This window comes from Scyliorhinus torazame, chromosome 9 (assembly GCF_047496885.1).
Source record: "Scyliorhinus torazame isolate Kashiwa2021f chromosome 9, sScyTor2.1, whole genome shotgun sequence".
NCBI classification, from domain to species: domain Eukaryota; kingdom Metazoa; phylum Chordata; class Chondrichthyes; order Carcharhiniformes; family Scyliorhinidae; genus Scyliorhinus; species Scyliorhinus torazame.
The window spans coordinates 182,651,208-182,665,378 of NC_092715.1; the positions used below are offsets into that span (position 1 = coordinate 182,651,208).

A 14,171-nucleotide genomic window follows, 5' to 3' on the forward strand; every position below is an offset into this window, starting at 1 on the left:
TCACTTTGTCGTGGATCTCCTGGATCTTCACCTCGTGGGCTTTCTGGGTTGCCCCCAGTCCTTCAATTATTGCCAACATAGGCGCCACCATCTCCTTACGCAGCTCCTCGAAGCAGCGCTTGATGAATTCCTGCATCTCCTCTTTGTCCCCGGCCGCCGCCATTTTGCTTGTTTTCCCTCTCCTCCCGCTGCTCCAATGCCACTTTTTTGGCCGTTTCGCTGTGGGTCCGGTCCATACAAGTTAGTAGGGGACCTCTCTCCTCTCTTCCCCACGGGTTGGCTGTGAAAAAAGTTCCGTTGGGGCTCTTCTGTCGAGCCCGAAAGTCCGTTTTCGCGGGAGCTGCCGAATCGTGCGGCTTAGCTCCGCATAGCCGCAACCGCAAGTCATTGCCACCTTCTAATGCCCTGGTCACAAACTAATTCCGATCACATATCCTGCAAACTTTCTGAATAGAGACAAGTGTAGGAAATGCCTTTTATAAAAAGAGAAAATGCAGGAATATATCAGCAGGTCAGGCAGTTTCGGTGGAGAAAGAAGCAAGAGTTAATGCTTCAGATTGATGAGCTTTCATCAGAACTGGAATTAGTTAAAGATGCAACAGGTTCTAAACCGAGGCAGGAAAATGGGGAGGGAGAAAGAACAAAAAGAAGCTCTATGATAGAGTGGTAGGCAGGAGGGATTGATTGAGGCAAGGCAAAAGAGGATGGTAACTGGACTACGTAAGTAGTGGTAGATGGCCTGCTGTACAAAATTATTAGAGATATGGGATGAATGATAAATGTGTTGCCCCATTTGTTTTAAGGTTGTGACACCTGAGCATGTTACATTCTGAAAACGGTTCTGGAAAATTTCTATGATTCAGCCTCAATCAACCAATTTTTCAATTTAATAATGATCTGGTGATAGTTGATTAATTTGCCATTAGGCTTCTTTCCCAGTGCTCAAAAGGCACGGGTTTGATTACTCCTTATACCCACGATATAATGGAAAGTTAGAAAGTGCATTTTTAATAATATTTGCTGGCTAATATCAACTTCACGTCCTACCGAGCGAATGGACTGGTGTGCTGCAGTTCTATCTGTGTACATGTATTGAAACCACTAATTTAGAAGTGAGTGCTGCTTACCCTCCTTTGTCTCCTTTGTTGTTTTGTGTGGCAGTCTTCCTTTTGATCACATTGCCAAATGTTTTGTTTTGCTTTAATAACAACCTCTTTCCCCCACAGATTAATTTTCTTTCCTCCTCTATATGTGCACCCCTTTCTGAAGGCGCATGTTGAATTTTAACAGTTGGTACATGTTGCTAAAGGACTAGGATTCATAGTTCTAATCAAGTCACTGAACTCATTTCCTTCTGGTAACATCAAAGGGGGGGGTCAGTTGTCAGACCTACTGCATGTATTGTCATGCCTTTATTACCAAACAACAATCAACACAAATAGCCCAATATTTCAGTTTGGACATGCCCTGTTGTATCTTCTATGGTAAGTTATGTCACATTAGTTTGGTAGTTGAACAAAATTCTAACTAATGTATTGCTTTTTGTATTGCTTCTATTCTAAGGTGGGCTTGTATTATTTTAGACATATAAGAAAAGATGTGATTGTTCCGTACTGCAGAGTTATTACACCTGTTTCTTACAAAGAAGCAGTGGAACCAGAACTTGAAAAAAAACATTGATTATTAGATGAGGCGTCCTCAGTTTGGAATCGGTTTTCTGACCAGTCCTTCAAACTATAATACTGGCCTTTTTCTGGGTTTATCTGTTATGAACCCATAGAGATCGCTAACTTTTTAAAATAGATTAATTTTCCGAAGAGCAATCTGAAATAAACCGTTGACAAGATTTCACTTTTTAAGACTTTTAATGTAACAAATTAACAAGAGTCAATCTAGATCAAACAATAATTAACGGATAATTGATACAAACTAAAGAAAAAGGTTCACTTCACAATAATTACCTAATGCAGCCAAAATATGTCTTATGAAATGTTTTTACTTTTCACCACAATTCTGGCAGATATGTATTACTAAAGGAAGCCAAAAAGCTATTCCCAGCTATCCAGCAGATGTTCATCTCTCTCCGCCACACCTGGTTGAAACTTCCAGTGTCCCTTGACAATCATTCCACTCGCCTGAGTTTTTCAGATGTGATCATCACCAGCAGGGCACAACTTGATGACCCCGCCATTCTTTAAATCCTCAAGAGCTCATTCTGTCTGTTCCCACCTTTGAACAACTGAACACTCAGAACCATCACGCTTGGGCTTTTTCACAGCAGAAGTATTTCCCCTGTACATCTCAGCAGCAACTTTTCCTTTGCTGTGTGAGATACTGTGAAAAGCGCCTTACAAACTACCACCCGGCAACTCACTGGATTTCTATTTGAGTTTCTCTCCCATTGCCGTGACCTGAAGTCACATGGGTACTTCTGTGAACTGAGGGGTTTACCAGGAATTCTAATGATTTATTCCTTTCTAGCATTCTTGGTTTTACTTTGCGTTAAAGGTACATTTTGAAACATGATTGCCCTGTCAAGTTCAGCATTCATAACACTGTCCCACTCCTGAATGCCCACTCCTGCAGTTCAAGTTCAGGCCTGTAGCCTGACGTGCTCAGATGAAGGGAAAATGTAGACCAAGGCCCAAAAGACAATTTTCATCTTTTCTTCTGGGGACAATTTGGCCCCTTTTAACCCAACCGCTGCTTTGCCAGATGGCGCAGCAGCAGTCCCCAGCAACACCTCCAGTATTTCTTGGCTTTACCATGGAGAGCCTTTGCTTACTAGTGAGTATTCTACCAGCAGGTTTCCCTGCACCCATAATGATCCTCCAGCCAGATAAATGGGCAGGGGGGCTGCAGAAACGTTGAAGGGATGATAAAAGTGTTCTAGCCGCTGCTTAACCTGCAATGTTACTCTAGATCTGCATATTATTCACATGTAAGCAAATGCTGATTTGCAGGATACGCTGAACATTCCTGTTGTGTATTCATATTTCTTCCTGGTTGGAAAAAGGTCACTCTAAGAGTCTGATCACGTGATTTATTGATGCTGTCACCAGCCATTTGCACGGGCAAATGGGCAGTCTATTCTAACCACCTATAGAGTAAACACCTTTCCAATAAAGGTGTTTCTTGTTTGTTTGACTCTTCGCAGTCTACAGGCCTATCCTTTAAAAATGCCACAATTCTTCACTAGTTGGAGGCACAATAATATAAATCTTACGCATGTTCAAAATTGTTTGTCAATTTCTGTCTTACATAATTAAAAAGAGGGAATAATTAAAATATGGATCAAATCTTTCTGAACATATGTTTTCTGTGACTATTGCAGTATTTAATGAGGAAAGTTAAAAATTGATGTCACAAAATCTAACAATTTTCTGTAACTTTTTTGCTATCTTTAAGTGCAGGGAAAGGAGTGGGCAAAGAGAAAACCTATTGAAGGCTTTTTAAGAAAGGTCATTCTTTTATCTGCAACTTTTGTAAAATCTTGTTTTTCATTATTATCTAGCATTTTCATGAAGAGCTGGCACTGCAAATGGTCGTAAGTGCGGGAATGGTGAGAGAAAATGTCTTCAAGTATGCCTGGTTCTTCTATGAGCTTTTGGTACGTCCGCTTCCAATTCATTCAAAGCCAATTGGTGTCATTGTAAACTATTTCACACAGATGTATTTTGAAAATGCTCGTTTTCACAGACTATCTTGTTTGACTCAATTCTTCTTTCCAAACATGTAACTCTCTTTCTTTTCCCTCTCGCGTTCCAGTCATTCTTCCCTATCGATTTGACTTGAACCAGTTGTTTTCTTTCTTTCCTGTTCTTTTTCTCCCATAATCCTTTTTATCAATTACCAATTTTTCTTTTGGAATTTTAGTATGATCATGTCTCCATCCCTATATTTTGTCGCTTTTCTGTTTGATCTGAATCTATATCAATGCAGTGTACCTTTTTCTTAAATCTTAGAACAGAATTGCGCATGAAGCCATGTTCATCCTCTTTCTATCACTTGTCATTCATTATTTGCCTGTTGCAAGTCTTGTGGTGACCGGCAAGCGGTATGGTAGCAGGTGTGGATTCACTGGGAGGTGTAGGGGAAACCCGTACCGCACATAGGTAACTCATGCCGTAGGGTTATTTTTTACTGGAATGAAGCAGAAATGGAACTTGGCAGCTCCCTCTGCGACTGAGCAATCCATTTTAATACCACACTGCTCACCTCACCAGTATGAGGAAGGGGCTAGAAAAGGTGCTCTAAACATTGTCTACTTCGCCTCTCTGACCAGGCAGTGCCTGGCCAAATAGGCTGCAGCTGGCAGAGATCCCATCAACACGGTCCTAAGTCAATCTCAAAAAAGAACGTAAAGGTTACACGGCGCATGATATATGCACTCCCTTATGGGCAAATCTACAGTGGACAGACCTGAGAGAAGGGCTGCTCTAGTTTGTAGAGAGCTGGATAGGTACAACTTCCAGATCACTACCCTCAGCAAGATTCATCTTCCTGAGGAGAGCCAACTCAAGGAAATCAGTGCAGGTTACATTTTCTTTTGAAGTGTCCTGGAAAAGTAGAATGGCGCAAAGCTGGTGTAAGCTTTCTGTCATGAACCATCTTGTCAATAAGTTGAATTGCCTCCCTAGGTTGTTACTGATAGACTAATGGTATTTAAACTCCCCTTGCATGGCAGCAGGCAGGCAACTTTGATCTATGTATATGTTCCTACCTTGGCCAATACTAATGAAGTCAAGGATAAATTCTATGATCACCGCCACTCCTTCAGTGCCAAAATCAGGCAGGCTAATCATACTTGCTGACTTCAGCGCAAGAGTTAGTGCAGATCACCATGTGTGGGAAGGGGTTGTCCGGAAAAACAGGGTTGGTAGTTGTAACAGCAATGGTTTCCTCTTGCTGAAGATATGTTCTGATCATGAACTCGATTACCAACACAGTTTCCCACCTCCCTAATCGCAACAAGACACTTTGGATGCACCCCCATTTTACGCATTGGAGCTGGACTGACAACCATCTTACCATTTCAAAGCTAAACATCAAGATCTATTCCCACTAGGCACACAGGGCATGAAGATCCAGAAGCAATTCAATACCTCAAGGCTCAAACAGAGTCATGAAGGAATCTCTCAAGAGAGAAAGTTGCCTGTGTGCAGTGAAACTTGACACTCACTGCATTCAGCATGCATGGGCAGCCTTCAGGGATATAATGTAGTCTGCTGATCTATTGGCCCTTGACTGTACCTCTCGTAAGAATCAAGATTGGTACAAGGAAACAATGAGGTAATTTAGAAACTACTGGAGGAGAAATATGGCCTTCATAGGGTTTTTCTCAATGACAAGTCATCACAATCCAAACACGATGCCTGCCGAAACACCTGCAAAACCGTCCACTGCAAGCTCGGAGAGATGCAAAGCACTTGGCTGAATCAGACAGCAGATGAGCTTCAGCCATAGGCAGACCTCAAGGACTGGAAGAGATTCTATGATGCTCTGAAAACTGTTTAGGGCCCCAGCCTACTGGTTCACTACCAATCCTCGTGCCAATGGGTCAACACTGTTCACAGAAAAAGGCCAAATTGTATAAAGATGAGCCCAGTGGCACAGTGGTTAGCACTGCTGCCTCACAGCACCAGGAAACAGATTCAATTCCAGCTTTGGGTGACTGTGTGGAGTTTGCACATTCTCCCCATGTCTTCATGGGTTTCCTCCAGGTGCTCCGGTTTGCCCTCACAGTCCAAAGATGTGCAGGCTAGGTGGATTGACCTTGCTAAATTGCATTCTGGTGGTCAAAGATGTGCAAGTTAGGTTATAGGGTCAGGGCTGGGTGGGTGGGGGAGTGGACCTGGATAGAGTGCTCTTTCGGAGGGTGGGTGCAGACCCGATGGGCTGAATGGCCTCCTTCTGCACTCTAGGGATTCTATGAACACTAACTGCATCCTCAATCGGCCTTCATTCGCCAGTAAAGAAGCAATCTACAGGCTACCTCAGGTGGCCACCAATGTCCTCCTAATGACCCTTCCACAGTGTTAGAACTGACAAACTTAATCAAACTCCTGTCCAGTTGCAAAGCTCCAGGAGCTGATGCCATCCCAGCTGAGGTCTACAAAGGTGGAGGTCAATTCCTGGACAAGAAGCTCACTGAACTCTTTCAGTCAATATGGCTGCAAGAAAGCATTCCGCAAGAATACAAAGATACCTCCACTGTCCACCTGTACAAGCAGAAACAAGCCCACTAATCTTGCAACGATCATAGAGAAATCTCACTCCATTGTATTGTATATCCCAGGCATTTTCAAAGTCGGGGTCGTGACCTGGGGGTGGGTCGCGGGCGGGTGTCGGGAGGGTCGCGGAGCCGTCCGTTGCGGCGCTCTCGATTGCGCAAATTTGCGCGCAAAAACCACAGCAGCCAGCTTTTAACAATACCGGCTGCGAGCGGCCTTCAAAATGACGGCCACGACCATATTAAAAAATGCAGACGCACTGCACATGCATGCCCGCTCATCGGTGCGCATGCGCGTGGTCCCAAAGGTTGGGAGGTTGGTAAAAATGGGTCCCTGAAAAAAAGTTTGAAAAACACTGGTATATCCTGTTAGATGGACATAAATGATCACATTGCACTATTTTGAAGAAGAGTAAGGGAGTTGTCCCAGATGGACTGGCCAATATTTGTCCCTCAAGCAACATCCTTTTAAATAGTGGTCATTTTCTCATTTTTGTGAGATTTCCTGTCTATGGGCGTCATTCTCCGACCCCCCGCCGGGTCGGAGAATGGCCGTTGGCCGCCGTAAACCCCGCCCCCGCCGAAGTCTCCGCTCCCGGAGATTGGGCGGGGGCGGGAATCCGGCCGCGCCGGTTGGCGGGACCCCCCGCTGGATTCTCCGGCCCGAATGGGCCGAAGTCCCGCCCAGGAATTGCCTGTCCCACCGGCGTAAATCAAACCTGGTATTTACCGGCGGGACCAGGCGGCGTGGGCGGGCTCCGGGGTCCTGGGGGGGGGCGCGGGGCGATCTGACCCCGGGGGGTGCCCCCACGGTGGCCTGGCCCGCGATCGGGGCCCACCGATCCGCGGGCGGGCCTGTGCCGTGGGGCACTCTTTCCCTTCCGCCTCCGCTACGGCCTCCACCATGGCGGAGGCGGAAGAGACTCTCCCCACTGCGCATGCGCGGGAAACTGACAGCGGCCGCTGACGCTCCCGCGCATGCGCCGCATTTCCGCGCCAGCTGGCGGGGCAACAAACGCCATTTCCGCCAGCTGGCGGGGCGGAAATCCCTCCGGCGTCTGCCTAGCCCCTCAATGTTGGGGCTAGGCCGCCAAAGATGCGGATACTTCCGCACCTTTGGGCCGGCGCGATGCCCGTCTGATTGGCGCCGGCTTTGGCGCCAGTCGGCGGGCATCCCGCCGTTGGGGGAGAATTTCGCCCTATGTGTTTGCTGTCACACTTCCTGTGCTAAATCAGTGACTACATTTCAAAAGTAATTCATTGACTGCAAAGCACTTTGACAAGTCCTGAGGAAGTAAAGGAGGTTACTTAAATGCCAGTTCTTTCTTCCTTGTCCTTATCTCTTAGTGATTTTACTGATTTGTGAATTCACAAATGTTCTTGTAATAATTGTAAAAAACATTTTTGTTCTGAATCAAAGGTTAAAAGCATGGCTCAGTACCTTTGCCAGATGGACAAGCAGGATTCTGCCCGAAAACTACGCTTCTCTGATCGCTTCAAAGATGACATCAACACTATTGTTACTATTGTTACTGCAGAGATTGGCACAATTCTTGTGAAACAGCAAAAGGTTGATTTTCTTTTTAATATCTGTGCTTTATGTCAAAATGTTTAAAAAGGCAATGACACTGAGATAAAATATCTTGTCAGTTAGTTTACATTCTCAGTTATGTTTTTTTCCCACCACACCACAGCCCTGGTGTGTGCAGGTTGGTTGGTGGGTAGGTTAAAATATCAAACCACTGCCGATTGTCATAAAAACCCATCTGGTTCACTAATGCCCTTCAGGGATGGAAACCTGCTGTCCTTGCCTGGTCTGGCCTACAGGCCCACAGCAATGTGGTTGACTCTTAATTGCCCTCTGAAATAGCCGAACAAACCACTGAGTGGGCAATTACGGATGGGCAATAAATGCTGGCCCAGCCAGCAATGCACACATCCCATGAAAGAATAAGTTAGAATTAATAAGGAGGCTTTCGTCTCCCTGCAGATTTCAGTCATAGCCAGCAGCCTTCTCTCCATACTGACTGCCGACAACTAATACCACAAGTCCCCAGGATGGTCCTTCTGCCAGTACTTAATTCTTCCTGCTCACTCGACAGGCAGTCAAGCTGGTTGGAAAGGGTACTTCCTAAAATTATTCAAATGAGGCCTTTCCATTGAACTGGGCCGGGCTTCAAGATCCCCAGCACTACTCAATTCTTTGGCAGCTGCTATGCTTCTCCTCATCTTTTTGCCTCCTCCTTAATATTGAGACCTTGGTGATTGAAATAATTACTTCAGATTAAATCAAAGATGTCACAAAAACCATTGAAACTTTAAGAGACATTTGTCAGGTTGTGAAATATGATTTTAATTTTCTTCATCTTAGGAAGCAGAACAAGCAGAAAAGATCAACATAAGCTTGGCATTTTTCCTGTATGACCTCCTTTCTCTCATGGACCGTGGCTTTGTATTTAATCTCATCAGAATTTATTGCTGCCAGGTAAAAAAACATGTTCTCTTGCTGCATTTCTGGTGTACAAGTCTAAGACAACAGAGATAAGATATATTCTTCACACAACAATGTCTTTGCAATAATTCAAGCACAAAATTGCATTCTTTACAATTAATATTGAGAGAAGTTTGAAAATGATCAAATGCCTAAATCATGGGTGCGATCTAATGGAAAGTAAAGACTCCCATTCTGGGCGGGATTAGCGGGGTCGTTCCTCATTCTTGTAGTGGCGCGATGACCCCGCTATTGAATGGCAATCTTAGGATTTTTTGGAGCCTCAGCGGGGAATGTCCGCCGAGGCCGCTCTCAGTTGCATTTCCTGCACGGAGGAGCTCCACTTGCCAGTGCAAGGCCCCGATCTCTCGACTCCCTGATGCCCAAATCGCCTGTTGGGGATTCCTCAAGCCCCAATACCCCACCTCATATGGGCATGGGCACCCCTGGGCATGGGCAAAGTACCACCCTGGGCACCCTGGCAGTGCCCAGGTGGCACCTTATTAAGTTGATCTGAAATTACTCTCTGGGTTATTTTGAATTTAAATAATTTATTTTCATTTTTTTTTTTTAAACCGTGAGGAGACAAATAACAAGCCATTAGTGTCCCATAGTGTAATTTCAGGAATTTAGTCATTACTACCATTAATTCTGCCTCCGGGCGGCGCGGTTAGTTTCTATCTGGGCAAACTGCTCCAGCCTAGGGAGCAGACAGACAGCCTATTCCCAATGCCCCTGCCAAGCTAGCTCTGGAATCAACTCTTGGGAGAGCCAGCAGAATAGCCTTTCCTTTCCCACAGTGATCCTTCCCTTAATAACCTGGAGAGAATTGGAAACTTAGCTGTTTATCGATGATGATTGTGTAGTCACATCCTAGCTGTACTCCATTCAAAAAAAGAACACAAGCACAATTTTTGCCCATTAAACCTTGATATAAATAACATGTAGTGGTGCCTCAGGCCTGAAGTTTCCTCTGGGGTGAATTATGCTGCCAGTGGAAGGTTAAGCACATTGCCCTCGATATTACCCCAATCTACTTTTCCTGCTAGGGGGCTTATTAATTAATGTAGGCTGGGCTTTTGGTGGAAGTCCACTGCTGCTGTCCAAGAAAATGAGGCAGCAATGCAGTGGGAAAGAACCAGGGGTTGGATTCTGTGTTTCTGAAGCGAAGTACTGCGGGATGTTCACGACAGGACAATCGGCGCGAACCCCTCACCGATTTCGGTACCGGTGAAGGGCTAACACCGGCGCCAAGTGACATTCCCACGGACTGCGCCGCAAAAGGCCGGAGAATGGCCGAGTCCCAGGCCGCGCATGTGCACAGCTGACAACTTGCAGAGTCGCGCCGTACAACATGGCGCCGACCGTGCACGAACCCTAATCTGCCAACCACAACCCCACAGCCCACCCCCTGGCCACCCTCCACCAATCCCCCCAGCCCAAGCAGAAGCCTCCCTGGTCAGCGGCATTGGTCCCGGCCAAATCTGGTGGCGCTGGACACTGTCCGCAGCCGGCACGCTGGGTTCCCGACCGCTGGGGCCACATGTGGCCCCCGCCGCCGGGAGCTCGGCCCATCAAGGGCAGAGCATAGTGGGTGGGCCGGCCAATGACGCACCAATGGCGTTGAAACAGCGCGCCACACGCGTCACAATGCTGCCGGTTTTGAGTGGGCGGACCGGCAGCAATCTGGCGCCAGCCCCGATTCCGCCATCGGAATCCATTCTCCGTCATGATTTTGGCATCGGGCTACAGAGAATCCCGCTGCAGGTTTTAAAACCACACCTTTTTCTCCCCCCCCCACTACTTCATTTATTTGTGACAGATGATCACCAGGCAATTGGATGACTTCCCTGCTGAAACAGGTGAATGAAGCTTCTTTGCTGTTCTTCCAATACCATTCAATCTTCCAATTCTGTTGCTATGCTGCCCAGTTTTGAGTAGGAAAATTGAGAAAAATCCAGCCCTTAAACTTTGTTACTATACCTTATGGACCAGATGGCGGCCAGGGTTCAATTCCTATCAATGTTGAGTTTATTAACCTTCACCATGGTGTTATTGGGTGCAGCAATTATCTGCACCAACTTTGAAATAGAGACAAACAATTATCAGCTCCTAATCATTTTCCAGTAATCCATGCTAACAAGTATGTACATGTGTATGTCATGACTGTGATGCTGCTGTAGTTGAATAGCCTGACAGTATTGCTGTCTAGTGTCACACACAAGTGGTCATTTGGATGAAGTACTAGACAACTGCGAAAGGAAAGCAAGCAGACAAAATTTAAAAGATAGCTAAATACCAGTCAACTCCACATCCTCTTGTGCTCAATTTAGCTTGATCCAATTCAAGGTGGCACATGGACTCATCTGACCAAGGCGAGGATGAGTGGGGGGTTTTCTGGGATGGAGGACAGGTGTGAGCGTTGTTCTCCAAGACCGGTAAACCACACTCATATGTTCTGTTCTTGGCCTAAGTTAGTAAGCTTTTAGGTCTCTTTCTTCAACATCATGTCAGAGATACTTCATGTCGATCTGGAACCATGTTCGCTGGTGGCCATTTTTGGGGTGTCAGTTTCTCCAGTGCTGCAGATGGCGGTGAGGGTGTCCTTGCCTTTGCCTCGTTAGTAGCCCGGAGGTGAGTTCTGCTTGGGTGGATGTATCCTACTCCGCCTAGAGCCTCGTCCTGTTTGGGTGACCTCAGGTCGTTCCTACATTTGGAGAAGGTCAAGTACACCATTAGGGGGGTCAGTAGAAGGATTCCACCAAAGATGGCAGCCATTTCTTTTATTGTTCAAAGAATTAGTCACCGTCAGTTGTTAAGGGAGTTTAATGTTGGGGGGGGTTAAGTTTAGTTGTGTTCTTGATTGTTGATTGTGTTCTTTTTGCATTGTAATTTGAAGCAACTGTTTTATACTATTCTGTTTATAATGAAGAAGTTTTCAATAATTTTTTTTAAAACAAAAGAAAGCTAAATACAACTGACCATCTATATGAACCAGAATATTGTGTTGGTTTCATTAACATTATTTTGAACCCACTCCTTTGTAGCTGTCGGGCAAACTGCAATCGCTGCCCACCCTCATTTCTATGAGACTGGAATTCCTGAGGATACTCTGCAGCCATGAACACTATCTCAGCCTGAATCTTTTCTTCATCACAAATCAGTCTGCACCAGCTTCCCCATGTCTCTCAATATCATCACAGGTGAAGACGATCGTGCATCAAATTTAAACTATTTTGTTTTGTGAACCTTATTGTGCCTTTGTTTGAATGATATTGCGTATGCTAAATGCCTTCTGTGTAATATGTTCCATTCATACAGCTGGAGAAACTCCAATCTTGTGAGTTTACTTATCTTCTGTGGCTTTGAGTTGCAGGCAATATCTTCCCCTTCATTGAAACTCAAAATGTGGGTGTGATTAATGGCCAATATTGGAGGCGTATTTTGCGACTGGATTTTCTCCTGCCACCCAACGCAAGCACTTCCATTCTGCAGGTTTTACAATTGTCAGGCAGGCTAAATGAACTGCATAATTGGCAAAGACGTAAACAGAGCCTAGGCAACAATTTGAAAGCAGACTAGTGCTTGCAGGTAATGTTCATGAATCCTGGTCTACAGATCAGGACATGTAGGTAATTTGATAGTTTAATAGAATTATGCATAGATTTAATTTTGTCCATACATTCACATTTTGGGCTTCGCTGAAAGAGGAAAATAATACCAACATCTTCATGAATAAATGCACGAGGCTAGACTTTATTCATCTGGTTGAATGAAACGTGTTACACAGAAGGCACTTGCCCTACAAAAGGGGCAGTTATAATCAACCCCACTGACTTCTTGATAAGCAGTACAGCATTCACTCTGATTGCAATATTATGGAAAAGATATAGAGGCACTGAAGACAGTGAAAAAAAACTTTACAAAGATGGTTCCTGAAATGCAGGAGTGTACATTGGATTGGATTTGTTTATTGTCACGTGTACCGAGGTACTGTGAAAAGTATTTTTCTGCGAGCAGCTCAACAGATCATTAAGTACATGGGAAGAAAAGGGAATAAAAGAAAATACATAATAGGGCAACACAAGGTATACAATGTAACTACATAAGCACCGGCATCGGATGAAGCATACAGGGTGTAGTGTTTTTAAAAATATATATTTGTATTCAAATTTTTACATATTTTCAACAAACCCCCCCCCCCCTTACAGAAATAAGAAAAAACAAAGAACACATAAATAAACATCTTATAGCTATGTCACTTATTCCCCCAATATACAAGCCCCCCATTAAATGATAATAAACACAGTAGTAAACGCAAAGTACCCCCCCCCCCCCCCCCGGGTTGCTGCTGCTGTCCACCTCCTAACGCTCCGCTAGAAAGTCAAGGAACGGTTGCCACCGCCTGAAGAACCCTTGCACAGATCCTCTTAAGGCAAAGTTTACCCTCTCCAATTTAATGAACCCTGCCATGTCCCTGATCCAGGCTTCCATGCTTGGGGGCCTTGCATCCTTCCACTGTAGCAGATTCCTCCGCCGGGCTACCAGGGACGCAAAGGCCAGAATACCGGCCTCTTTCACCTCCTGCACTCCCGGCTCATCCGATACCCCAAATAGTGCGAGCCCCCAATTTGGCTTAACCCGGGTGTTTACCACCTGAGACACCGTCCTCGCAACGCCCCTCCAGAACCCATCCAGCGCTGGGCACGCCCAGAACATGTGGGCGTGATTTGCTGGGCTCCCCGAACACCTCACACACCTGTCCTCTACTCCAAAAACCAAGTCAGCCTTGCCCCAGTCATGTGCGCCCTTAAATTGTGCAGAGCCTTAAATTGTATCAGGCTAAGCCTGGTGCAAGAAGAGGAAGAATTTACCCTACCCAGGGCATCCGCCCACGTACCCTCGTCTATCTCTTCCCCCAGCTCCTCCTCCCATTTACCTTTCAGCTCCTCCACCGAGGCCTCCTCCTCCTGCATCTCCTGGTAGATCACCGAGACCTTACCTTCAGGGTGTAGTGTTAATGAGGTATGTCCATGTCAAGAAAGGATTGATAGGCTTGGTCTTTCCTCATTTGAAAGTAGAAAGTTGAGAGGTGACCTAACGGAGGGCTTGAAAATTCTGAAAGGTTTTGATAGAGTAGATACGGAGAAAAGCTTTCCTCTTGTGAGAAAGAGTATAACTAAAGACCATCGATATAAGATATCCACCAAGAAATACAATAGGAAATTCTGAAGAAATATCTTCACCAAAACTGAAAAGAAAATGTGCACCACACTTCTACAGAGTGAGGTTGAAAGAAATAATCTAGCTCTATTGAAGGTGGAACTAGACAAGCATATGAGAGAAGGGAATAGATTGGTGCAGTTATAGATTTGGATGAGGAAAAATGGGAGGAGGCTCAAGTGGAGCATAAACACCAGCATGGACTGGTTGGGACGAATGGCCTGT

General features: G+C 45.4%; 1 protein-coding gene across 5 annotated transcripts in view; it reads left to right on the top strand.

Annotated features, from left to right (window-relative positions):
* The window catches only part of dock8 (dedicator of cytokinesis 8), a 451,209-nt gene that overhangs the window by 343,524 nt on the left and 93,514 nt on the right, over window positions 1-14,171 (top strand). For all 5 annotated transcript variants that reach the window (XM_072516863.1, XM_072516865.1, XM_072516864.1 and 2 more), the window contains 4 exons: window positions 3,515-3,610; window positions 7,653-7,802; window positions 8,604-8,717; window positions 11,771-11,926. In XM_072516863.1, the coding sequence (XP_072372964.1) occupies window positions 3,515-3,610; window positions 7,653-7,802; window positions 8,604-8,717; window positions 11,771-11,926 (516 nt within the window). The remainder of the gene's footprint in view (window positions 1-3,514; window positions 3,611-7,652; window positions 7,803-8,603; window positions 8,718-11,770; window positions 11,927-14,171) is intronic.